At 43.1% G+C, this 25,550-nt stretch overlaps 1 protein-coding gene across 1 annotated transcript in view; it reads right to left on the bottom strand.

Annotated features, from left to right (window-relative positions):
• rsrc1 (arginine/serine-rich coiled-coil 1) overlaps positions 1 to 25,550 on the bottom strand; it is a 322,249-nt gene that overhangs the window by 83,989 nt on the left and 212,710 nt on the right. The window contains exon 7 of the mRNA XM_080731516.1: positions 1,776 to 1,847. Within this exon, the coding sequence (XP_080587642.1) occupies positions 1,776 to 1,847 (72 nt within the window). The remainder of the gene's footprint in view (positions 1 to 1,775; positions 1,848 to 25,550) is intronic.

A 25,550-nucleotide genomic window follows, 5' to 3' on the forward strand; every position in this document is an offset into this window, starting at 1 on the left:
TACATCGTTATCGTATCGTTATCGAGGTATGACCATGCGCAATATCAGTATCGGGAAAGGCAACAATGTCGCCCTGGGCAATATATCGTCCCTATCGTTGCCCATATCGCCTATATCATTGCCAACATTGTTGCCTTTTGCTATGCTTAGAATATCAAAATAACAAGTGTGGGAAAACAATAGCACTTAAAATCAAGAGTGATATAGACTAATTATTATGCTGTTTTTTTGAATAATGCTTCATTTTCACTGTTTCAACACTAAAAATATTAAATATGAAATGTGTACGGTAAAATCGTATGATATTGACATATTTGGCATAAATACCAAGATATGACATTTTGTTCATATCGTGCAGCCCTACTCCACTACATCTCTGAGGTACATATTGTACTTTTACTCCACTACATTTATTTGACAACATTAGTTACTAGTTCTATCCATAGCTGAGCTCCTACTGTCTAACCTTCTTGGTCAACGTGAACCAGGGACGTGCTGGGCCCCTGATTCAGCCCGGGAAAAAGAGTTGGAGGGGCCCTCATTGCACGCTATAGAAAGAGATCTCTCTCTATAGCGCTGCTGCTACTCAAAGATTTGTGACAAAGTGACAAGCCAGTGGGCCAATTACAGTACATGAGTTATACTGAATTTCGTCGTTGTCGGGTGGAAACCTTGTATGTCCAAAACCGTTTGTTTTGTATTTATCATTTTAAAAATGATTTAAACTAGTGAAAACTGCCGATCTACAAGCACACAACGCCTCGCGGGTGCGAGGCGTTGTGTGCTTGTAGATCTGCTGTTTTCACTCTGTTTTCACTACTTTTGTGCAAACAGTTTAATTTTTACTTTTGTGCAAACAGTTTATTTTTTTTCCTAATGGCCGGCCTGGACCGGCCTGGAATGAACCGGCCGTTCGGGAGTTGTCCCGCTTTTCCCAATGGCCAGCACGTCCCTGACCTGAACCTTTCCCTGACGGTTCCTCAAATATGTTTAACCCATAAAAACAAGCATTCCTCCTGTGAGGACCAGGGACACTGTCATGACAAGGTCTAGTTCTCACATTCTGCTGTACTTGTGGGGACATAATATGGACCTCAAGTACAGTATGGGAACTAGAAAGATGCACATTTTATAAATGAATTCAGTCTTACCGTTTGAATTTTCCCCATTCAAGTCAATGGGGAAAATTAATTCCCCTATTAAATGAATGGCCATATATGGAGATATCTCTGTCAGTCCTTGTCCCTTTTATGCCCATATATGGAAATCCCTGATGTCATCAATATACAGCCCATATCTTGGAAAGCCCATATACAGTATGGACATACTGTGTCATTCTCATGTGGTCATCTCCATATTTGGGAAAAGTTAAAATGTTAATTAAAGTCAGTGGAGTGAATGGAAATGTATTCACAAATACATCTATATAAATGAAATATAGCACGCAAAATAGCACAGGAACGCGTGTCCTGATGAAGACGGTTCAGTTTGACATACAGTATGTCCCAAGTGCCACCAAAACTGTGGGAGGAGTACTGCGGCAAAAAGAAAAGTACTATGGTCTGGTTGAGGGGCAACCGCACTAATAAAAGCAGACACGCGCGCATGCGCACACACACACACACACACACACACACACACACACACACACACACACACACACACACACACACACACACACACACACACACACACACACACACACACACACACACACACACACACACACACACACACACACACACACACACAGCGAGGAAAAAAAGAGAACTCACCTTCTTCCAGCTTCTTGCGGGCTTCTTCCTCTCTCTGTGCCACTTTGGCCTTCAGAACCTCATCAGTCTTAGCTGGGGAACACAGAACAGACAGAGAGACAAGAACAGTTAAAGGACAATTCCACACTAAATAATATCTACGGTAGGCACATTTCTCTACTTATATTGATCCCAAATGACTGTCCATGGGGTCTATTAGGCAGAAATGAATTCATACCTTTAAACACACATGCACACAATCAATCAATACAATGAAGATTCCAGATGCACACATACAGTACAAGCTACAAGCAGTATGTCCAACAACATTACAATATTGTCTCTGTTGAGTGGAAACCTCTGACTTTTGGTGTTTTACGTAAAATAACTCGATCACACTACAGCGTCACACAAAAGCATCAAACGTAGCAGGTCTGCAAGCTCAACACGTCAGCTTGTAGATCTGCTACTTTTGATGCTTTTGAATCCTGAAAAGCAACCTCCCTCAGTAACCCGACAGAAGAAGAAAATAACAACAACTAGAATGACAGATATGATAAAACCTCTTATGGCAGATAAGGTAAAAACTGTCTCTAGCAGCAATGGGGGATGTGCAGAACGAGAGGGGGGAGGATCATTACAAACAAGAACAGAATGCAGACGGCATACAGTACAGTGTATGCATACTGTATTTTGAAAACAGATCTTTAAAACTGTGACACACGTTGATGACAAAGGTTCCTCACACGACAATCCTTGCTTTGTGCGAGTGTGTGAGAGACAAGATGTTCATTAATTCACCTACGTCCTTTAATTCACTCTTACATACATATCGTCACTGTTGGACAGAAACCTCGTATCTCCAAGTTTCAAATGTGTACGTTTTTTCACAAAGTAAAGCCCTGCTTCATCATACAAGGCCGTTGTGCAAAGGTAGTGAAAACAGCAGATCTACAAGCACACAACGCCTCGCACCCCAGATCGGCTGTTTTCTAGTTAGTTTAAATCATTTTTAAGATGATGAAATGCAAAACGAACGGTTTTGGACATACAAGGTTTTCACCCGACAACGACAATATTTATTTATTTAATTGTACATGAGAAATACATATGATAATGTATGAGCATAAATCATCTGTATGTTTTTATGTGGGCTGTCTCTCTGCGTGTCTCGATGGGGACTGGGGAGAGAGAGCTACAGTGTTTGCAATTTACGTCTGAGCTACAATAAAGAGGAGCATCCATGTCCAATCTGGTCTGCTTCAAATCACTTAGACATTGTCAACCAGTACAGTACAGTACAGTACAGTACTGTACTGTACTGTACAGTACAGTACAATACAGTAGTCTCACAATGTCTAACAGTACAGTATAGTGTCTATATCTCAATAGCAACCAGTACAGTACAATTAATATAGTACAAGTTTCCATGTGCAGAAGATAGCAGATCTACAAGCTCACAACGTGTCAAAGAAGCAACACGTTGTGAGCTTGTAGATCTGCTATTTTTGTCATGCAGCACGTTATACGACGAATTCTAAGTCAGCCTTTACTTGGAACTGGAAGATGTGTGTTACTGTTGGACGAGGAGAAGGTTCGCCCAAAATAGGAACGATTTCGTGAACGATCGTTCAATAAACGCGTTCGGGTACAACACTGAGCTTGGAATGTCCATATATGGACATATTGCGTGAGTCTCACGTGGTTTATAACATAAGACATCTATGATGTCAGACGTCCGTATTTGGTAAAGTAGTTTGTCCAACTTAAACAACCAACCACCTTTCGAATCACACTAATTAATTCCATCCTGTGCGAACTCTGTCCTGCACAACCTCGCATTTAGGGGTCTTACTGGTTATACAGTATTAACATACTCTAGTTATAGTGCATTATACTCTATCATACAGACTGGTTCTATTCATTAAAAGAAGTCCAAGATTGCAGCTTTAACCAATGATAAAAATACATAATATATAACATTTCAAACCAGCGACGACATGAACATGTGAATGTTTAAAGTCCCTACCGATAAAACGCTTTTTAAGAGGCCGTGTGAAAAATCTCGCCTCGTCGCGTGTGAATGAACCGTTACTCTGATGCCCCCCCCCCCCCCCCCCCCACCACCACACACACACACACACACACACACACACACACACGCACACACACACGCACACACACACACGCACACACACACACACACACACACACACGCACACACACACACACACAGTGAAGCACGCAAACAGCACGCCTGTTCTCCAGAGCTGTTCATCGTCTCCTCATAATGAAAAGCTTAAGAGAAATTGAAGCGCTGGGGGTAAACACTCGTCTCGGCGTTTTAATCCATTTAGAACGGAACGCAAATCTGCGTCACTCTAGATTTGAACCACTTTAACCATTATTTTATGCTTTAACTATTAAAAAAATAGCAGATATACAAGCTCACAGCGCCGCACTCTAAAATCGCGAACATTTGTGCAAGTCTTTAAATGTGTTTGACCCGATCATACAAACATCTTCTAAATCCTTCCTCTAAATCAGTGGTTCTCAAACATTTTCATGACAAGGACCCCCAAAATTACATGTATGTGGCCACGGACCCCCATCTCAAAACATATTGATCCAGGGACCCTCCCCGGAAGCAAATATTTGAGTTACAAATGTTCACTTTTAAAAAGACTATAGTATATTCAAAGACAATTTTTCCAAAATAGCAGATCTACAAGCTCGCAGCGCCTATTTTTCAATAGTAATTCTAAGCCTAAACGGGTTAAACATCTCATCACAAGCACCCGTGTTGTCTCTGCTCCCACTGCACCTCCCCCGTCCCCCTCCCTCCCCCCTCCCTCCCCCTGAATAATCAAGATGTTAAGGCACATTAAAAAATATAATGGCGCATATGGCAGGACTATCAATACTGCCTCTAAATTAATTACATTTGGGCCGTGGCGCATCATTTATTTTGGGGCATTAGGGCCTCGGCGGAGCCATTGGGCTTTTATTGCGATCTCGCTCGCTGATGAGCGCGAGTATGTAAAATTGAGTCTCCAATATCATTACACTTAATGAGTTGAAACTTTCAGAAAACAGAGCGAGAGGGGTTGTTGAGCGAGAGAGGTTGCACAGAGACGGGGAGAGAGAGAGAGAGAGAGAGAGAGGAGGGAGAGAGCCTTGTGCATTGTGTTGGGGAAGTTAATCCGTTTAGGCCTCGAATTATTGAATGCTTTAACTGTTGAAAAATAGCCGATATACAAGCTCACAGCGCGGCACCGAAGTACTGCGCCGCGAGCTTGTAGATCTGCTATTTTTGAAAAATCATGAAGATTTGTGCATATCTTTGAATATCTAAGTGAACATCTGTAACTCACATATTTGCTTCTGGGGGGGTCCCTGATACAAAATATTTTGAGATGGGGTCGGCGGCCAAATACATATAATTCTAGGGGTCCTTGACATGAAAGAGTTTGAGAACCACTGACGTAGAAACGTGTGTTTTTCAAAAAACCTTAGAAGGATTTAGAAGACACTTATAGAATCGGGTCAAAATCGGGTCACGATTTTTTCAAAAATAGCAGATCTACAAGCACGCAGCGCGGCACTCGGTGCCGCGCTGTGAGCTTGTATATCTGCTATTTTTCAATAGTTAAAGCATGAAATAATAACCCGCAATAGTGCGTGCCTGGTCTAAACGGCTTAATACAATATGAGAGTGGGTGTGTAAGTGTTTGAGAGGCGCATACAGAATGTTTGTGTCGGGGCACAAATGTGGGTGTTTGAATGTGGTTTAATGCATCCACATGGGATGCCTGCGCGCGTGTTTGTAACAGAGAGAGAGTGTGTGTGTGTGTGTGTGTGTGTGTGTGCGCGTGTGTGTGTGTGTCTGTGTGTGTGTGTGTGCATCCATTTTGCAGGCGAGCGCACACAAGCCCGCCGAGTGTCGAGTCTGTGTCTCTAAATCATACTTTAGTTTTAGGCTATATACGTGTTCGGCGTGTGTGTTGTGTGTGTGCACGTGTGTGTGTGTGTGTGTGTGTGTGTGTGTGTGTGTGTGTGTGTGTGTGTGTGTGTGTAAGCCAGAGGTGGTGCCGGTCTCGCTGTGACTGCGCTGGTGGGTTTGTTCAGTAATTGGCGTAGACAAAGAAGCCGTCACACTGCTGTTACGGCTGGTTAAGTCTGGAGGTTCCGCATCTTTAGCAACAATGACTTTTACATGGATGACTGAGTCTCTCTGCACCTCCCTCTGCAAGCGCGCTGTGTGTGTCTGTGCGTGTATGTGTGTGTGTGTGTGTGTGTGTGTGTGTGTGTGTAACCAAAACGCGTTGAAGCATCCCTTTCTTAGCAAAAACACTCATGAGCTAGTTAGCGTGCATGTACAGTACGTTGACAGCTTGTGTGTGTGTGTGTGTGTGTGTGTGTGTGTGTGTGTGTGTGTGTGTGTGTGTGTGTGTGTGTGTGTGCGCGTGCGTGTGGACTCCTCCAGGTTGGTCGTTGCTGAGGGGCAAACGAGACACGAGGGGCAGAGCGGCGAGGCAGAGGATGGAGAGAGGAGGATGAGGAAAGAGGAGAGACAAATAAAGAGACATGGACGGAGGCCATTTTAACTGATTTAGACCGGGAACTAAGCCTGGGCAATATGTCGAATATGTATCGATATCGAGGTATCAACATGCAAGGTATACATATCGACAAAGACGGCTTGAAATTAGGTATTGGTGTATGTGTCAAATTAATTAATAGACACACTAAGCATGCACGTAACACGTGTAAAAAAAAAAGCAGTCCATCTGTAACCAGGTGTGGTTATTTCAACAAAACCTACCTAACCTAACTGTGTGCAGTGTGCATGCATGGATATGCTATTCATTATCTGGGTTAGGCAGGCAGTGGACCTAAAGCAGAAAAACATATACTGTAAACTATATAATGCAATTGTTTTTACTAATATCGTGTGAGTAATATCGATATCGAGGTATTCAACGTAATATAAAAGGTTTTCATAATATCACCCTGCCTTACCGGGAACCCATTATTACTTTAACCATTATTTTATGCTGTATTGAAAAATAGCAGATCTACAAGCAAGATCTGCTGTTTTTGAAAAAATCATGAAACTGTTGTGCAAGTCTTTGAATATTTTTGCCCCGATTCTATAAATAAACGTCTTCTTCCAAGGTTTTTGAAAAAACTCATGTTTCTATGTTAGTGGTGCTCAAACTTTTTCATGTCAAGGACCCCCATCTCAAAATATTATGTATCAGGGAACCCCCGCCCCAGAAGCAAATATTTGAGTTACAAAATGTTCGCTTTAAAAAAACGATATATTGAAAGATTTGCACTCATTTTCATGATTTTTCAAAATTCTCAGATCTACAAGCTCGCAGCGGGTTTAGCACTTTTCAGTAGTGCTAAACCCTTAGCACTACTGAAAAAAAATCAATGACCATACATGAAGCTAGTTAGCATTTGTTTTTAGGTTTTTTTAGAAACCTATTTTTTCTTTACTGATTATATTGTTTTTTTCTAGATAAGATATTCATCAGCATTTTTGTTATATTGCTGTTGATGTACTGACATATTATCTTGTTTATTATTGTGATGGTTTATCTGCTTATTGTAAGTCGCTTTGGATTAAAAGCGTCTGCTAAATGCCTATACTGTAAACTGTAAACTGCTGCACTCGGTGCCGCGCTGTGAGCTTGTATATCTGCAATTTTTTGTAGTTAAAGCGTAAAATAATGGTAAAATGTAGTGTGCCGGTCTAAATGGGTTAAGAAGAAAACTATAAACAACAAGACAGACGTACAGTAGACAGAGGGGCTGCTCGCAAGTACACTACACACCAGTGCTGTAAAGTAACTAAGTACGTTTACTTAAGTACTGCCAATTTTGAGGTATTTGTACTTTGCGCTTGAGTATTTTCCAATTCCCAATACGTTCACTTCCACTCCACTACATCCGGCGATGCGACACGTCGTGAGCTTCTAGATCGGCTGTTTTCGAAGTATTTTTTTATACATTCGAAAACTTCAAACGGGTCATTCTGCACGATGAGTACTTTTACTTTTGGTACTTTAAGTACATATGTATACCAATACTATTGCACTTTTACTCAAGTAAATTTTGTACTCCAGACGTTTGCTTGTAACGGAGTATTTCTATGTTGAGGTATTGATACTTTTTCCATCCACTATTACGCACACACACGCACACACATGCACACGCACGCAGACGCGCACGCACACGCACACACACACACACACACACACACACACACACACACACACACACACACACACACAGCAAACGATTTGTATCCCCCTCCACCAAACGCAGCTTCTCTTTTCCTCCTGCTACTCATCTCTCCTTCTGTTTTTTCCCCTCCCTCCCTCCCCCCCCCCCCCCATACTCTCTCTCTCTCTCTCTCTCCCTCTCTCTCTCTCTCTCTCTATCCAGCATACAGTCGTTGCCCGGAGGCGATAGCAGCAAATCAAACTGTTTATCCATCCCTCATCAGTGCTCTGCCCCACGGGGGGGCTTCTGCTGCTGCCCCCTCAAAACAATCAGTGCGGAAGGCCCGAGTGTCGAGCCAAACCGTGCGCTCTAATTACATCTAGAACAAGGAGAAAAGAAACCATGATGATGATTTTTTTAAACAATAAAAAAGACAACAACAATAACATCGCAACGATGAGCGAAGCGAGACGGACAGACAGACAGACAGACAGACGGACGGACGGACAGACAGACAGACGGACAGACAGACAGACCGGCCGGAGGTTGAAGACAGATTTGTTTTAAACTCTTATACATCATATGGCGATGTTGTTGCGCACCGCCAATAGTCGATATAGAAGCTCATCAGTGCCTCACAAATGTGGGCTGCGTTGTGAGCCTCTATATCGGTTAATTCTGGCACGTGTGACGGGAACCTAACGCGGACGCGCTGTGAGCTTGGAGGTCTGCTATTTTTGGTGTTTGATACCACACTGAACTAAGCATTAATCAAGCCTGTACAGAGATGTACGGAGTACGGCATGTATTTCTACACAGAGAGGGCAATTCTTTCAACATAAGATGCTGCATTCAAGTTCAGGAGAGTTTGGACAAGGCAATTATCTTGAATGCTGCCTTCAGCTATGGCATTTCTATAGAACATTTCAACAATGTGCTTTACACAAAACACCAAGCAAAGGAAACACAATCAAATTATAAAATGACATTAGGGTGCATACAATAAATGAAGTAAACATTTATAGATACAGTATTGGATTCAGCTATTTACAGTGCTTGTTAACACACTGAACTAAGCATAAGCAAGTGAATACTGGAGATGTGGGCGTAACGGCATGGATTTCTACACAGAGAGGGCAATTCTTTCAACATAAGATGCTGCATTCAAGTTCAGGAGAGTTTGGACATGGCAATTCTCTTGAATGCTGCCTTCAGGTATGGCATGGAAAGAGGGGCATTTGTATTTCTTTCACCACAGTAAAAACTGCATTCATGGTCTGGAGACGAAACCTTTTTACAGACAGGTAAAATGGCAGGGGCTCAAGCCCCCCTTTGATGTCTATGTGTGCACATGCCTGGGCATGACAACACGGTTGAAGAGGAGATGAGCTCTCCACTATACGGTCTCTGTCAGGTGGACACCTCATGTGTTCAGCATTCAAATTCATCACACTTTTGTGTGACGCCGCAGTTAGGCCTGTCACAATTATTGCATAATCGTCTCATCGCAATTATTTGACATCATAGGAATTATTTTTGTCATAATCGTTTACATGTCGAAAAATGTCCATATATTCTCAAAAATAGTGGAAATAGTCGCGATGCAATGCATTGTGGAGCTTGTAGATAGGCTATTTCCACAATCAATGTTCTTTTTAAAGTATGACATTGTCAAATAGGCTATGTCTGTAATTTCTTTGTATATTTAGGTTATGTGTCATATCTACCATGTGCAACTTCAAAGCCTAAAAGCCAAACAGAGATGTAATTGTCAACGACAAAAACACAATTAAAAAAATTAATTTAATCGCAAATTATTTGAGTGACAAGTAATCGTCATGTAAAATGTCATAATCAAGTAGTAGTAGGAACACCAAAAGTAAAAATATGGAGATAATAGTTTTCTTGTCTGACAGCAACGACGCATGCATGCATTTCTGCGTACGTAGAAACACACACACGTCTGATGTCCGTCCGCGGGGGCAGACAAGTGCTTATTGGAGGTATATTTCTCGGCGTGTTAGTGGCACCAGTTCATCGTGGGATAATTCCTTGACAGACTTTTATTAAAGGGTGTAATAAACGGAAACGGGGTTCACCGGGAAGCGGAGGAGGAGAGGAGAGACCTTTCACTTCATTTAGACTTGGTTGTGTCCTCCTTTTTTGGCTGCAGGGGTGGAGGAGAGGAGAGGAGAGGCAGAGGCGTCACAAGGGGTGGGGGAAGTGGGACTGAGTTACTAGGGCCCAAGGTGGAGGGGCCTTAATTATTTTATACATTAGCTATTGAAAAATAGCAGATATACAAGCTCACAGCGCGGCACCGAGTGCCGCGCTGCGAGCTTGTAGATCCGCTATTTTTGAAAAGTCGTGAAAATGTGTGCAAAGCTTTGATTATATGTATTTTTTAAGCAAAGATTTGTAACTCAAAGTTTGCTTCTGGGGGGTCCCTGGAACTAAATAATTTGAGTCCGTGGCCAAATAGATATAATTTTGGGGGTCCTTCACTTTTTTTTTGAGCACCAATGACATAGAAACATAGGTTTTTCAAAAAAAAACCTCTACAAGCTTGCAGCGCGGTAAGCTTGTATATCTGCTATTTTTCAATATTTAAAGCACAAAATAACGCGTAATAATGTGTTCATGGGGGGCCCGCAGTGAATCCTTGTACCCAGAATTGGGTGTGACACTCCTGAGGAGAGGAGAGGAGGAAGAAGAGGAGGTGTGGCGAGGAGGAGGAGCGATGGCAGAGCGATGAAGGGGCGGAGGAGAAGGAGAGAGAGAAGCTGCAGTGAAATCACATTGAGATTATGAATATAATGGCAGCTCTGGGAGGCCCAGCGGCCGTGTACTGTAGCTGTGATGGAGCGGGGCTATGCTTCATGTTCTCACGCACACACGCACACGCGCACACACACAGAGACAGAGAGAGAGAGAGAGAGAGAGAGAGAGAGAGAGAGAGAGAGAGAGAGAGAGAGAGAGAAGTGGGAAGAGGAATTGGGAATGGGAGAGTGAGACAGGTGGCTACTCCCCCAAACTGCAGTCCTCTCCCAATCTAGGGATGGGACGATTATTGTGACAAAATAAATCGCGATTTACGACATTATCGCGATAATCAAAATCCATTATCCTGGGGTGGAACATTTGCCAAAAAATAGGACATCTACAAGCTCACAACGTGGTGTGAGCTTGTAGATCGGCTATTTTTTTGGCAAAGACATAAATTTTGATTTAAAAAAAAAAACTGTATCAAGTACGTATATTATAAGTACCTTTTACCAATTATAGAGGGTTTAAGTGGTACCGGATATCTAGCTTGGCAAATAAAAGGTGAATTGATCCCAGTGCATGGCGATACGATTATCACAAGTGTTTTTTTTTTACCACGATAACCAAAATATCGCGTATCGTCCATCCCTACTACTCTCCCATCACTCGTTCTTTTCTCCTTCCGTCTCGTCTTCTCTTGTCCCTGTGTGCTCCCTCTCTCCTCACCCTTTCTCCCCCATCTCCTCACCCCCTCCCATTCTCTCCTCCCCAGGGGCGTCACAAGGGGGGGAAAAGTGGGACTGAGTTACTAGGGCCCAAGGTGGAGGGGGCCTTAATTATTTTATAATTTAGCTAATGAAAAATAGCAGATATACAAGCTTGCTATGCGAGCTTGCAGATCTGCTATTTTTTTTTAAGTCGTGAAAATGTGTGCAAATCTTTGAATATATGTATTTCTTAAGCGAACATTTGTAACTCAAATTTTGCTTCTGGAGGGGCTCCCTGGAACTAAATATTTAGATATGGGGGTCCGTGGCCAAATACATATCATTTTAGGGTCCTTCACATGAAAAGGTTTGAGCACCACTGACACAGAAACCTTCAACGACTTTTTCCACGATTTTTCAAAAATAGCAGATCTACAAGCTCACAGCGCGGCAACGATTTTTCAATAGTTAAAACACAAAATAACGCAGTGAATCCTTGTACCCAGGGCCCTGAATTTGGTGCGACACCCCTGCTCCTCCCCTCTCCTCTCCTCCTCTCCTTGGCAGGATTAGCTGCTTCTCGTTAGAGGAGGGAAATGTAATAATGCTCTCCCATCAGGTGGAATGGGGCCTCGCTCCATTATCAGCCGGGGGTGGGGGGGAGGGGGGAGATGGATGATCCGTGTAGGGCCGGCGGGGGCAGAGCGAGAGAGCGCGCCACGCAATTTAGATTCAATAAACTAGCAAAAGCAAAGGACCTCCACCCGATCTGATTTATCTCTTACACGCCGCGTACAACGCTCGCCCGGCCGCTACAATGCTGATTCCCCCCCTATTACCGCTCGCTCCGAGAGAGAGGGCGGGGGGGACTATTCATTGGCACGAGGCGTGGCGGGCACGGGGAGCCTTGTCGGAGGACCCTCGGGGGAGGTGGGGTGGGGTTGGGGGGAGAGACAGATACACCAGAGGGTTAGGTTAATACGTTTACACACAGATAAGCAATTAAATCTAAGGCCGGGGCTGAGTTATAGAGTTATTAGGGGAGGGATTGAGAGGAGAGAGAGAGAGAGAGAGAGAGAGAGAGAGAGAGAGAGAGAAGGATGGCGGTGAGAGATGTTACTCAATGCAAGGCCGTTCGTTTTGCGGCCATCTGCCTGGACATTGTGAGTTTGTAGTGAACTTGAAAAAGGCGGACGGATTATGAAGTTGACGGTGCTAAGAGGACAGTGGTAAGCGTTGTGTTTAATCCACTCAACACAACGCTGTGAGAACGATAATAACACAGAGAACACACCAGTCACCATCCGACGTTACATAGGGTGACAGTATCCTCGCGTAGCAAGGCTTAATCATCTGCAAAGTAAAAAGCCTGGGAGAGATATGAAGCAGAGAGAGTTCTAGGAGGTGGGGCTGAATTTTCCCGGAAGTTGTCTTGTTTTCCCAGAGTGCGGTGTCCCTGCAGACGTATTCCCCGCTGAAAAAAAATCTGTTCTACTTCTCCTGCTCTGTCGGGTGTGCTCGCAATAAACAATATACAAACAAATACATTGATTTGGACAACGTTACACCTATTAGGAGCGAGTTAAGAGCTACAATCTATGTGTATTTTTCGCTGGGGAATGTAAACAGACCGCATGACGTAACTTCTCATAACGCAACACTTCCGCCACTTCCGCTAGAACCAACCGGAAGTCATATCTTGCCCAGGGTGGAGTGACAGAGGGTTGGGGTTAAGTGTGTGATCCACATTAAATCCTGCAAGTGACCACACAGTTTGTTCGCGCAAACATGATATACGCGTGTGTATCTTGAGTCACTCACTGGTATGGTATGCCCCTCAATATACCGTGCACGGGATCATGCGTGTTCATGTGAACCTGTGAATCTGTGTGTATGCACGGGCCTCAAAATGTGTGACCGGGAATTTGTTGTGCCTGAACTTGGCTCAATGTGCTGTGTATTTGACATGTGTGTTTGTGTGAATGCACTCTGCATGTGTGAGTCGTGTGTGTGTGTGTCTGTGTGTGTGTGTGCGCGCATGCGTGCGTGTTTGTGTCAATACAGGCGGCATGTATTGTGCATTTGACAGTGTGTGTGTTTGTGTGAACGTGCACGTTTCTCCATGCGATATATATGTAAGTGCATGGCGCTTCCGCTTCTTCATGCAAGTCATGTGTGCGATGCTGTGATTACAGAAGGTTGTGTGCACCTATCGGTGCATGTGTGTGTGTGTGTGTTTGTGTGTTTCCGTATGGAGGTGGCGCCACGGCGCCCGTGCAAACCCAGCCAGCTGCCAATCAAAGTGAATCTGAATGTCAGTGCGAGCGGCGGCGTGATAAATCAGCCTCACGCCCAACGACAAACAGAATATCAGAGGCAGCGGCGCGCCATCGGAAAAGTGTCCCTCCCAATGAGAGAGACACTTTACTGTGAACACCCACTGCCAGTAGGCTGAGCCCCGGGCCCTGCCTCAACACACACACACACACACACACACACACACACACACACACACACACACACACACACACACACACACACACACACACACACACACACACACACACACACACACACACACACACACACACACACACACACACACACACACACAGGCCCTGACAGCACTGCTTCAAAGAAACCAAGTGTGTTTCGTTGCTGTCGGGCAGAAACCGCTTATGTCCATATTCTAACTTTTTCGTGTTTTTCACTAAATATTTACGCCATAGGGCTACTTGATTTGATAGATTTGATAGATTGAATACTTCATTAGTCAGATCAGTAAACAGCACGTGGTACAGTAAGACATGAACTCATTCAATGCTGACGACGAGAAGTCTCGTCAATTCGTCCTTTGTCCACACCGGCACCGCCAAAGACGAGATTCTCCTAATTTTTCCGGTTTTCAGTGGTGTAATATAGCGGGCGCGCTCTCCCGCACCCGTGAGTGATCCAAAATGCAACCAAAAATGAAAAACATAGAATTACATAAAACACAGAATATAAACATTAAAACAGTCCAAACAAACATAAATACTCCTCTAAAGTCTAGAGGTGTATCTAGTGCATCTCTTCACAGCGTTACTTATCCTGACAATGATGCTCTTCACAGACTCATCCAAGAGACTCATCAATCTATGCATTTTGTTCCAAAGAAACTATTATTGACTCTTTCAGCAACTAACATTCTGCTCACTCTGCACCATCCAGGCCTTTTTAGAGTAAGATTCTCATGGCGTCATTATAGGCTACTTGAAGTTTCTGGAGTTTCACAACTTATGCCATACTGTACTTTTGGTACTTATTTTCATAGAGACCCTTTTTATAGAGTGGTATTGCTACTTTTACAGGGATGGTTCACCCCCAAAACGAAACCGATTACTCTCTCAAAGGAGACTTGAATGGATTGGATCTTTTAGTTTTTTGACCAATTTTTAAGCCAATAATTGTTTCTCCATAGGGAAAAAAAACAGGGTCTTTGTGTCTCCAAAGTGAACCACTGCTGTTCATCAAACTATTGGCTTAGGAATGTGACAAAAACTAAAACATATCCATGAATTCAAGTCTGGTTCCTGTGTAAATAAGCAGTAAAGCTTACTAGGATCTCTTTTTAGTTGACCTTGTACCAGTGATTTGCGCCGTCATGAAACTGTACTTTTTTCGATTGCAAACTGCTAATAAACTCTTCAATCAATCAATCAGTCTCCATGGGGTGAGTAATCGATAGAAATATATATATAATGATTTTTTTTGTCTGTATGGTATTGCAGGGGTTTTCAAAGTGGGTGACGGGGCACCCTGGGGTGCTGCGACGGCAGTCCAGGGGTGCCGCGAGATAATGTGATAATATTTGGAATTTATTTGGACACTTGAGAAAATATTTAGTATCATTTTAAACCTGAAGTACAAAGTTATTTTCAGTCAGTTCTAACCAAAATGGCTGTTATCTCAACGTTTTCCTCGCAACATAATCACTAAAATATCATTACTGTCAGGCAGAAACCTCTGTTGCACAAAACGAGTGAAAACAGCCGATCTACAAGCACACAACGCCTCGCGATGCGAGGCGTTGTGTGCTTGTAGATCGGCTGTTTTCACTAGTTTAGTACATTTTGTAGATGATAAATACAAAACGAACGGTTTTGGACATACAAGGTTTCCACCCGACAACGATGATATGCTATAAATATAAGGTGCTGGGAGTGAAAATTATAATGTAGGGGTGCCTCGGATTAAAAAAAAAATGTATGGGGTGCCCTGAGACAAAAAAGTTTGGGAACCCCTGTATGTTAGAGTATGGTAATCGTCCGCTGCTACAGTAAATACACATCAGTTTGGGGGTCCATGGCATGAACATGTTGGAGGACCAGTGGTCTGCAGAATGTGAGGACTGAGGCTATTTATGAGCAGCACAGCTCTGATACAGAGGACTCAATGCCTGCATCTACCACTAGGTGGCAGAACACACAGAGAGCAAGACCAAGAGGGCTCCCTCCAGGCTTCCAAGTGTGTGTGTGTGTGTGTGTGTGTGTGTGTGTGTGTGTGTGTGTGTGTGTGTGTGTGTGTGTGTGTGTGTGTGTGTGTGTGTGTGTGTGTGTGTGTGTGAGAGAGAGTGTGAGTGTGCGTGTGCGTGTGCGCGTGCGTGCGTGTGTGTGTGTGTACACGAGCACCCCTATTAGAACCATATCTTCTATGTCGGGTGGAAACCTCATATGTCCAAAACTGTTGCTTTTCAAGATTCAAATTCACACAGCAAAAGTAGCAGATCTACAAGCTCAAAATGTGCCGCAAACGCTCTAAACGTGTCCATTTTGAGCTTATAAATCTGCTACTTTTGAGTGGCGCTGTAGTATGATCAAGTAGGTCGTTCATTTAAAAAAAAGTTAAAATATGGAGATATGAGGTTTCTGCCCGCCAGCGATGATGTGATATCACGTACACCTTGTTGCTGTAAGGCATACATTGACACAGGTGCCTATGATGGGTTTCTTCATCTTGCCTTCTAATCTAATTGGCTGGGAGGACACGGAGAAGATACAATGTAACACATAGCTTAATTATTTAGCACTAACGCTGCAAAGTCAACAATAGCCCTGCGATACAACCAACAAAAGAAAAAGAAGAAAGCCTCGTCGTATTGGTTAATATAGTAACATCAATCGGCTGTAAACTTGCACCGCGGTTTCACGTGAATTTCCCCCGACGTTGTTCTTTCAAGTGCAATTTCAGCAGCTAGGCCCTTAATGGAAAGAGTAGACAGTCCACGGCAGTATCACCGTGGCACCGCACCTGATCTCCGGTCAGTTTGAGCTGTATCAACACGCGGCGCGTCGTGACGGGGAAAAATAATCCAACGTAAACAGAGCAAAAAGTCCTTTACGGAACGCAACCTTTATAACTGATCATTATCACATCATCCGCCTGCCATCGTGGCCTGTGCTCTGATTTTAACGATGCCCATGAAATATTCACACACTAAACAATTAGAGAGATATATCTTACAAATTCAATCAATTATTCATGGCCAATCGTCTGACAAGGTCCTTTTTTTCCCCCATCTCCGCACCCCCTCTTCCTTTGGCTTCTCAGCGGGATTCTGACAGGCGGGCCTGGTACCACTGTACTGAATACTATACTGAATACTGTACTGAATACTGTACTGAATACTGTACTGCAGGGCACTTCAAACCTTTTTTTGACTCAGGGCACAATAACCTTTTCGTCCACGGCACCCCTTGAATTACACTGTTATTTTTTAAATCTTATATCATACTAGTAAGACGCCTCGGGGCGACAAGCGAGTCGCGCCATGTCTTGGCCATCTGGCCAGTGTATGTATATCAGACCAGTTACTCATATATGGAGACCCCTGGTGCCCATATATGGAGATCCATGTACTGTATATGGAGATATGTTGTGAGAGCCCAAACATGCTTACTCATGTTATTCGTTATGTGAAAGTCCTATGATGTCTATGACATCTGACATCATACCCTTTTATGCCCATACTGTACATGGGGATTCCTGTCTGTAGAAACAGCCACACAGATATGGGCTGTCTTGGCCACCTGTCTTGGCCATATATGGATTATGTTAGTGTGGTATGTGGCCGATGTGGCCTCCATATATGGGCATTCCCATATGAAGTCCTGTTAGATATGGGCTTAATATCGATGACATCTGGGAACTCCATTTATGGGCATAAAAGGGATCCTGTTAGTGTGACATCACAGTGAAGCCAGAGCGTGATGTCAGAGCAGGAAACCCAAATCTGTACACAGTGATTCTGTAGAGTGGTTCCCCTGACATCACAGTGATGTCAGAGCATGATGTCAAAGCGGCAAACCCTTAGACCGTAAAAAAAGTGTACACAGTTACGGTATGTATGCCCATCTTTCCACCCAGTGTTGTTTTTGACAGCAAATTTTGATTTAGTTTTAGTCATAGTCTTTTAAATAAAATGTAATTTAGTTTTAGTCATAATTTAGTCATCTGAAAAGCCTTAATGGCATAGTAATGACAGATTTTACACTTGGTTGTGTGCTGAAAATAGCAGATCTACAAGCTGCTTGTAGATCGGCTATTTTCATCACGCAACACCTGAGATCAACCAAAATGACTCTCTTCTCCACTAGTCCCTCCCTGACGTTTTAGTCTAGTTTTTATTTTGTTGACGAAATTGTCAATATATTTAGTCTTAGTTTTAGTTATCACAGCTTAGTTTTTATTTCGTTTTTATTTAGTTTTCATCAGTGACAAGAACGCAGTCGACAAACATTTTTCGTCATAGTTTAAGTCGTCAAAATCAACACTGTTTCCACCTGAGATACGGTATGTCACAAAGAAATGTCAGTTACCAATAGGAACAGACTGAAAACTAACACTGCACTTTGTCGAGGTGCCAACTTGCTTCTTGTGCACTAGCCAAATATGGTTGGTCATTCGCGTCACTTTCCAAAGAAAACTGTGTGACTAGCAGAGCACGCAAGTAGGGTGATGATAGCTGTCTGTGGGTATGTATGTGGGCACTCTGTCGAGGTGCCAACTTGCGTCTTGTATCAGGTCGCACTTGTATCAGGTCGTCATTTATATTAGATGTTAAAGCCATACTATGTAACTTTTCCAATAAAACTAATCTTAAAATTGTCCTAACTATTAAATCGCTAAAGTTTTAGAACCCCAACTCTTTTAATTTCAGCCCTTAAAGCCTTCTGTAAATATGTTTTCTATATGATCCTGGCCGGGGACCGGATTTCCCGGCAAAATTACGTCATCTGCATCATCCATATACGTTGGCCAATCACAGCGCCGATCATACACTACCGGCCAATCACAGCGCGTCTTCCGTCTCTTCAGGAAGTAGCTTCCGTCAGCAACAGTGTTTACACTGGTGAAGGAATCTCCCCCAATCCTGGTCTAAAAATGACGGGAGACAGCTCTACGGATTCGTATCGGCGAGGCGGTCACGGTGGTCGCACGGTCGCGTGGCCCCGTTCTGGTGGTCCGCGGCGACTCCGAGCGAAAAACGGCCGAAAAAAGCAATATTGCTACTGACCAGTAGTTGAGCAACTTCCATAGTATCCATAGTATAGCTTTAATGTAGACATTTGTTCATTTGTAGACCTGGCCTCCAATAGTTTGTAATACAATATTACATTGTACATTGAAACTATACAAACTTTGTATAGTTCAATGTACAGATTTTAATTACATTTTATATAATATATTATTATGTTTAGATTGACGATGATAGGTTGATACAGTAGGTTCCTAGATTACAGGGTTAATGCTCTCCCTCTGCCACGCCTGGGGAGAGCCCTTGAACTGAGCTCATGCTTCCTTCAGTGCATGAGGAGTGAGCAAACTGTTTCTTATCACCTGACATGGGGGGAGTTTCCTGGTTAGGACGTAGCGCGTGGAAGGAACCAGTTACTTTCCCCTCAATCAGGTGCCCCGGCTGGCCAGGGGGAGGCATTTCAGAGACCAGGATTACTGCATGTTTTTTTGTGAGTACCTACTACCTACCCTAGGGGACACAGGGAGAACATGCAAACTCCACACATAAAGGCCCCACCTAGGGTACGACACGGAGAGAACACCCCGCCAGACGGGAATCGGACCTGGGACCTTCTAGCTGAGACTGGCGACATCGCTACCGACTGAGCCACCGTGCCCCTGCCCAGTGGCGTCAGTTCAGAAAAAGCTAAGGTATGGCAACATGACTGGTGTCTTGCACGCGCGCGAAGGCATGATACATTTATTTTAAAGAAGTACATTCTATTTTTCCCTCTGTTTCTACGGATTCTTGGACTGGATATGGCAGCCTGGAACGGTTGTTCAAGTGCAGCTAAACTTGGCATGTTTAGTAAACGTGCCACAATTAACAATAATGAATTGCACCTGTGCAGCTGACCTGTGGAACCTGGGAATATACTATTTTGTCAAGTTAGGGAGAATTTGACATTTGTAGTTATTTTACTGTAATTTAACAACATAATAACCAGCATAGATAGACAAAGAGACATTCATGGATTTATATTTAAAAGTAACTTTTATTTTCCCCCCTGGGGTATGGCAGCTGCATACCCCTGCCATACCCAATTGACGCCCATGCCCCTGCCATTTCTAATTCTAACCCTAGAGCACTCACAACGATTGCGATACAAGTCCAAGTCATACAAGTAGTGTACAGGCAGAGTGAAGAAGAGAGGAAAAACGTTCCATCATAAATAAAGAGAGAGTGTGAAAATAAACGTCTCCTCCCACCAGTCCCCAACTAACTTTTCTTCATCTGCGGTTTACTCTCCCACTCTCCCTTCCTTCTCTTCCCATGCAAACATTTGTTCTATGAAATTTTAAAGGCCCTCCTCCTCCTCCTCCTGCTTCGATATTACCCAGACACCTGCTCTCCATGTTTGTCTGTCTGTACGGCGCGGCACACGCTGGGGTTTCATCTGTCTCTCCACTACACAAGAAGGCTTTGAGTTGATGAATTAGAAACACACAAGAGATTATCTGAAGACTTTGACGTCCGGCTGCTTTCCACTTCTCGCGCCATTAAAGCCATGTAGACCTGAATGCAAATACTATGTGTCACTTTAAATTGTCACCACTTTAACCGTTATTTTATGCTTTAACTGTTGAAAAATAGCAGATATACAAGCTCACAGCGCGGCACCGAGTGCCGCGCTGCGAGCGTGTAGATCTGCTATTTTTTTTTGTTGAAAAATCGTGAACCTCTTTGTGCAAGTCTTTGAATATTTTTGACCCGATTCGATAAATGTCTTCTAAATCCTTCTTCTAAATCAGTGGTTCTCAAACTTTTTCATGTCAAGGACCCCCAAAATTGCATGTATTTGGCTGCGGACCCCCCATCTCAAAATGTGTTGTTCCAAGGACCAGCCAGAGGGAAATATTGGAGTTAAAAATTTTCAGTTTTAAAAAGATAATATTCAAAGACTTGCAAGAGATTTTTCAAAAATAGCTGATCTACAAGCTTGTATATCTGCTATTTTTCAATAGAAGCAGTAAATTATTCTAGGCCTAAATGGGTTAACAGCAAAACACTGGGCCAGAGCGATGATGATGATAATAACACTGTGCTAGAGCACATCGTTATTCCCAAGTCTTATAAGAGCAGATATAGGATCTATTTCCACACCGAGCGTTAATACGGCGTCACATTATATCTCTTAGCTTTTAGCCCCATCGCTGCATGATTACTGGAGAGAGAAGTCTTTGACTGGTACTACGAAATGAATGAAATGTGAAAATTAAGTAGCCCTTCTTTTATGCTCGGGGGATGGTAGCAGTCAAAAGGACTGGACATCAGTGTGTCTCACCCACTGCCACAGGCAGAGCGGCGCAAAAAAGAAAACTCTTCAGAGTACATTTTATACACATTTAATTATGCCGCGGTACCTGCATCGCACTGTAATAGAACTTATTTCATCACTCTCCCATATATTCAAATCGTTGCCTGTCGGGCAAGAAAACTTGTATATCCATATTTAAACTTTGTTACTGACTAGGCCTAGGATTATTGAATGCTTTAACTGTTGAAAAATAGCAGATATACAAGCTTGCAGCGCGGCACTCGGTGCCGCGCTGCGAGCTTGTAGATCTGCTATTTTTGAAAAGTCGTGAAAATGTGTGAAAATCTTTGAATAATATGTATTTTAAAGCGAACGTCTGTAACTCAAATTTGGCTTCTGGGTGGTCCCTGGAACAAAATATTTTGAGATGGGGGTCCGTGGCCAAATAAATATAATTTTGCGGGTCCTTCACATGAAAAAGTTTGAGAACCACTGACATAGTAGTCTCTCAAGAACAGACTAACTGAGCTCCAGTTAAGTGAAAAGGACCTTTTCTTTGACGATGGCTGGCCAGATTGCTGACACATAGAAACATAGGTTTTTCCAAAAAACCTTAGAAGGATTCAAAAGACACTTATAGAATCGGGATCAAAATTCAACGTTTTTTCAAAAATAGCAGATCTACAAGCTCGCAGCGCGGCACTCGGTGCCGCGCTGTGAGCTTGTATATCTGCTATTTTTCAATAGTTAAAGCATAAAATAACAATACACAATACTGTGTACCCGTTCTGAATGGGTTTAATATATAAACCAACATATTTTATACTTTGTCGTATGACAGTGTTGCGGAAGTAGCACGAATATCCTATGTACGAGTTTAAGATGCGTCGCGGTAAGTCTGCCTGTGGGTTTCAGGAAATGTTTAAACAATTAAAAGTATTACAAAGAGCTTCTGACTAAATAATAACGACCTTGGATGCATTGTATTTCTTTCCTCATTTTCCTGAAAAACAAGGTTTTTTTTACATACTGACAGCAAGGATTTCCATCTGACAGCATGCATACAGATCCTTCTCGAAAAATTAGAATATTGTGTGAAAAAGCATTGCATATGCCATAGCACCCCAAATCATAACTGACTATGGAAACCTCCCACTGGACTTCAAGCAACTCTGACTTCAGAAGGTGGACATTTCTCTATTATAAATCCTTGTTTTGAGTGGTCTCGTGTAATATTGTAATATTTGAAATATGGACTTTTGAAATTCATGAGATGTATGCCATAAAAATTAAAAATTAAAAAATAATTCACTGAATGTCCAATGTATCTAGAATATATGAAAGTTTCAAGAAATATATGACAGTTTCAAGAAAATGTACTTTTACACAATATTAAAATTTTTCGAGAAGGATCTGTATACAGTAGTTACGTATGTGGTAAACTATAAGTCCAGGATTGAAGTCTGGTAGCTTACTGTATGCAAGTCAGCTCAAGAAAAAACATGTAGATCTTCACAATCTGCTATTTCCTGCCGCGCAACAACATCACCATCGGATGACTAAGTATAAAATCGTCTCTTCTTGGTGGAAACATCACATGTCCAAAACTGTTACTTATCAGGATTCAAATTCAAAAACAGCAAAAGTAGCAGATCTACAAACTTGAAAAACATTTAGAGCTACTTTTGAGCGGTGGTAAACCGCTCCATAGAGTGGCTGTGCGTGTGTCTGTAGCCTTTTCCCTCAGCGTTTTGCCATAGCAAAACGTGTGTGTAGCATAGCCTGTACATCCTGGACTCAAATCCTAGTCTGAAGACGTTATGCAAGCACGACCACCGCTCACTTCACATTGGGTGTGATTTTTTATACTTTCATGTGACGCTGTGCAGGGCGTTCATTTATAGAAAAGGGCGAAAAGTTTGAATACGGAGATAAAAGGTTTCTGCCAGACAGCGACGAAATAGGACTTTAAGTGGTTCAATAAAAAGAAAATATCAAGTGAGAGCGAATAATAATATAGCACGATGACTCGATGAACCTCTCCTCAACCCATGGCCTGCACCAAACACCATGGGGGTCTGTGTGGCTCTTGTTTCTTGGAGGCACAACCTTGCTACAGGAGGGCCGGGGCGGAGGATTAGCCTCATGTGGGAGATAGGCAGCGAGGAGGCCGTCTTGTTGTTGTGCATGTGGGAGGCTCCACTCCCCCCCCCATCCTCCTTAACCCATTTAGGGTTAGGGTTATTTTATCATTTAACTATTGAAAAATAGCAGATATACAAGCTCACAGTGCGGCACCGAGTGCCGCGCTGCGAGCTTGTAGATCAGCTATTTTTGAAAAGTCATGGAAATATGTGCAAAAATCTTTGAATATATATATATTTTTAAAGCGAACATTTGTAACTCAAATTTTGCTTCTGGGGGGTGCCTGGAACTAAATATTTTGAGATGGGGGGGGGGTCCGTGGCCAAATACATATCATTTTGGGGCGTCCTTCACGTGAAAAGGGTCGAGCACCACTGACATAGAAACATAGGTTTTTCAAAAAAAAAACATTAGAAGGATTCAGAAGACACTCAATAGAATCGGGTCAAAATATTCAAAGATTATTTTCAAGATTCTTCAAAAATAGCAGATCTACAAGCTCGCAGCGCGGCACTCGGTGCCGCGCTGCGAGCTTGTATATCTGCTATTTTTCAATAGTTAAAGCATGAAATAGTGCGTAATGATTTGTACCCGGTCTAAATGGGTTAACAACCCAAGCTGCCCCTGCAGGCCTGAGGGTCCAGATGAGCCTATATTATGTCCCATGGCTCCACGGTTTGCACCGCTGCCCTCTGGGAGACGTATGGGGGCCCCTGCATGGACCCTGGGCCAGGCCAGAGACCATGAGAAGTGTGTGATAGGTGGGTGGGTGGGGGGAGGGAGGGAGGGGGAGGGAGGGCCTCTAGCGGTCAAGTGGATCAGAGTCTAGAGGTTAGTCAGAGCCAAGGGGAACAGGTGCGCTCGCACGCGCGCACACACACACACACACACACACACACACACGTACCTGAAGAACACACGTCAACGTACACAAGGAACATCACACTGAACACATTAGTCTGATGTATACTTTGTTGCGGGTGGGTGTCATTATATGAGATACTTCAATGGTTTCCTGTGTAAATAAGCCAAGTGCTTTTCTAGGATCTCCTTTTAGTTGACCTTGTATCAGTGAAATGTACCGTCATGAAACTGTACCTTTTCCTATGCAAACTTCTAATAAAGTCATCAATCAAACACCTAAAATGACACACCTTTAAGTTCACACCGTGTCGTCGCGACCATGACCCGCTGTGCGCTCGCAGGTCTGCCGTTTTGCATGCTCGACACCCGCGCACCATAACGTATAAATCAAGCATATGCTGTGCATGTATGCTAATAAGAGTGTGTAAACTGTCCACAAGCCTGAGGGATAAAACCATACATAAAAAGCCAACAAAAGCCAGGCTCTTCTACACTACTATAGCTACCAGGTCAAGCACAGATCGACCTTGAACATTCTATCTGGAAATATCAACGTGTAAATTGCAAATGCATGCAGACTGCATTAACACTTTCATCATTAGCGGGAGCTTTTTAGCGTGTGTTTTTTTTTCTCCCCCCTCGTGTTTTATTTGTTTATTTTTATTTTTTTTCTTTTCTGGAGGGGTGGGAATGACCTACGGTATAAGTACGTATACTAAAGTTGTGTCAGGAGAACTTTAACCCATTTAGGCCTAGAATTGTTTAATGTTTTAGCTATTGAAAAATAGCAGATATACAAGCTCACAGCGCGGCGAGCTTGTAGATCTGCTATTTTTGAAAAATCGTGAAAATGTGTGCAAAGCAAAGCAAACTTTTGTAACTCAAATCTCTGCTTCTGGGGGGGTCCCTGGAACAACATATTTTGAGATGGGGGTCTGCGGCCAAATACAATTAATTTTGGGGGTCCTTGACATGAGTCAGAGCCACTGATTTAGAGGAAGGATTTAGAAGTGGGGTCAAAGATCGAGTCAAAGATATTCAAAGACTTGCACACGTTTTCACGATTTTTCAAAAATAAGCTCGCAGCGCGGCACCGAGCTTGTATACCTGCTATTTTTCAATAGTTAAAGCATAAAATAATGGTCAAAGTGGTTCAAATCGAACGCGACTCGGGCGCGTTCCCGGCCTTTGGCGGTTAAGCGGAGACGGTAGAGTGGAGGCTGGTGCGTTAGGCGGAGGTCTCGGCGAGGGCGACGGGATCA

This window comes from Nannobrachium achirus, assembly GCF_963921795.1.
Source record: "Nannobrachium achirus genome assembly, chromosome: 8".
NCBI lineage: Eukaryota > Metazoa > Chordata > Actinopteri > Myctophiformes > Myctophidae > Nannobrachium > Nannobrachium achirus.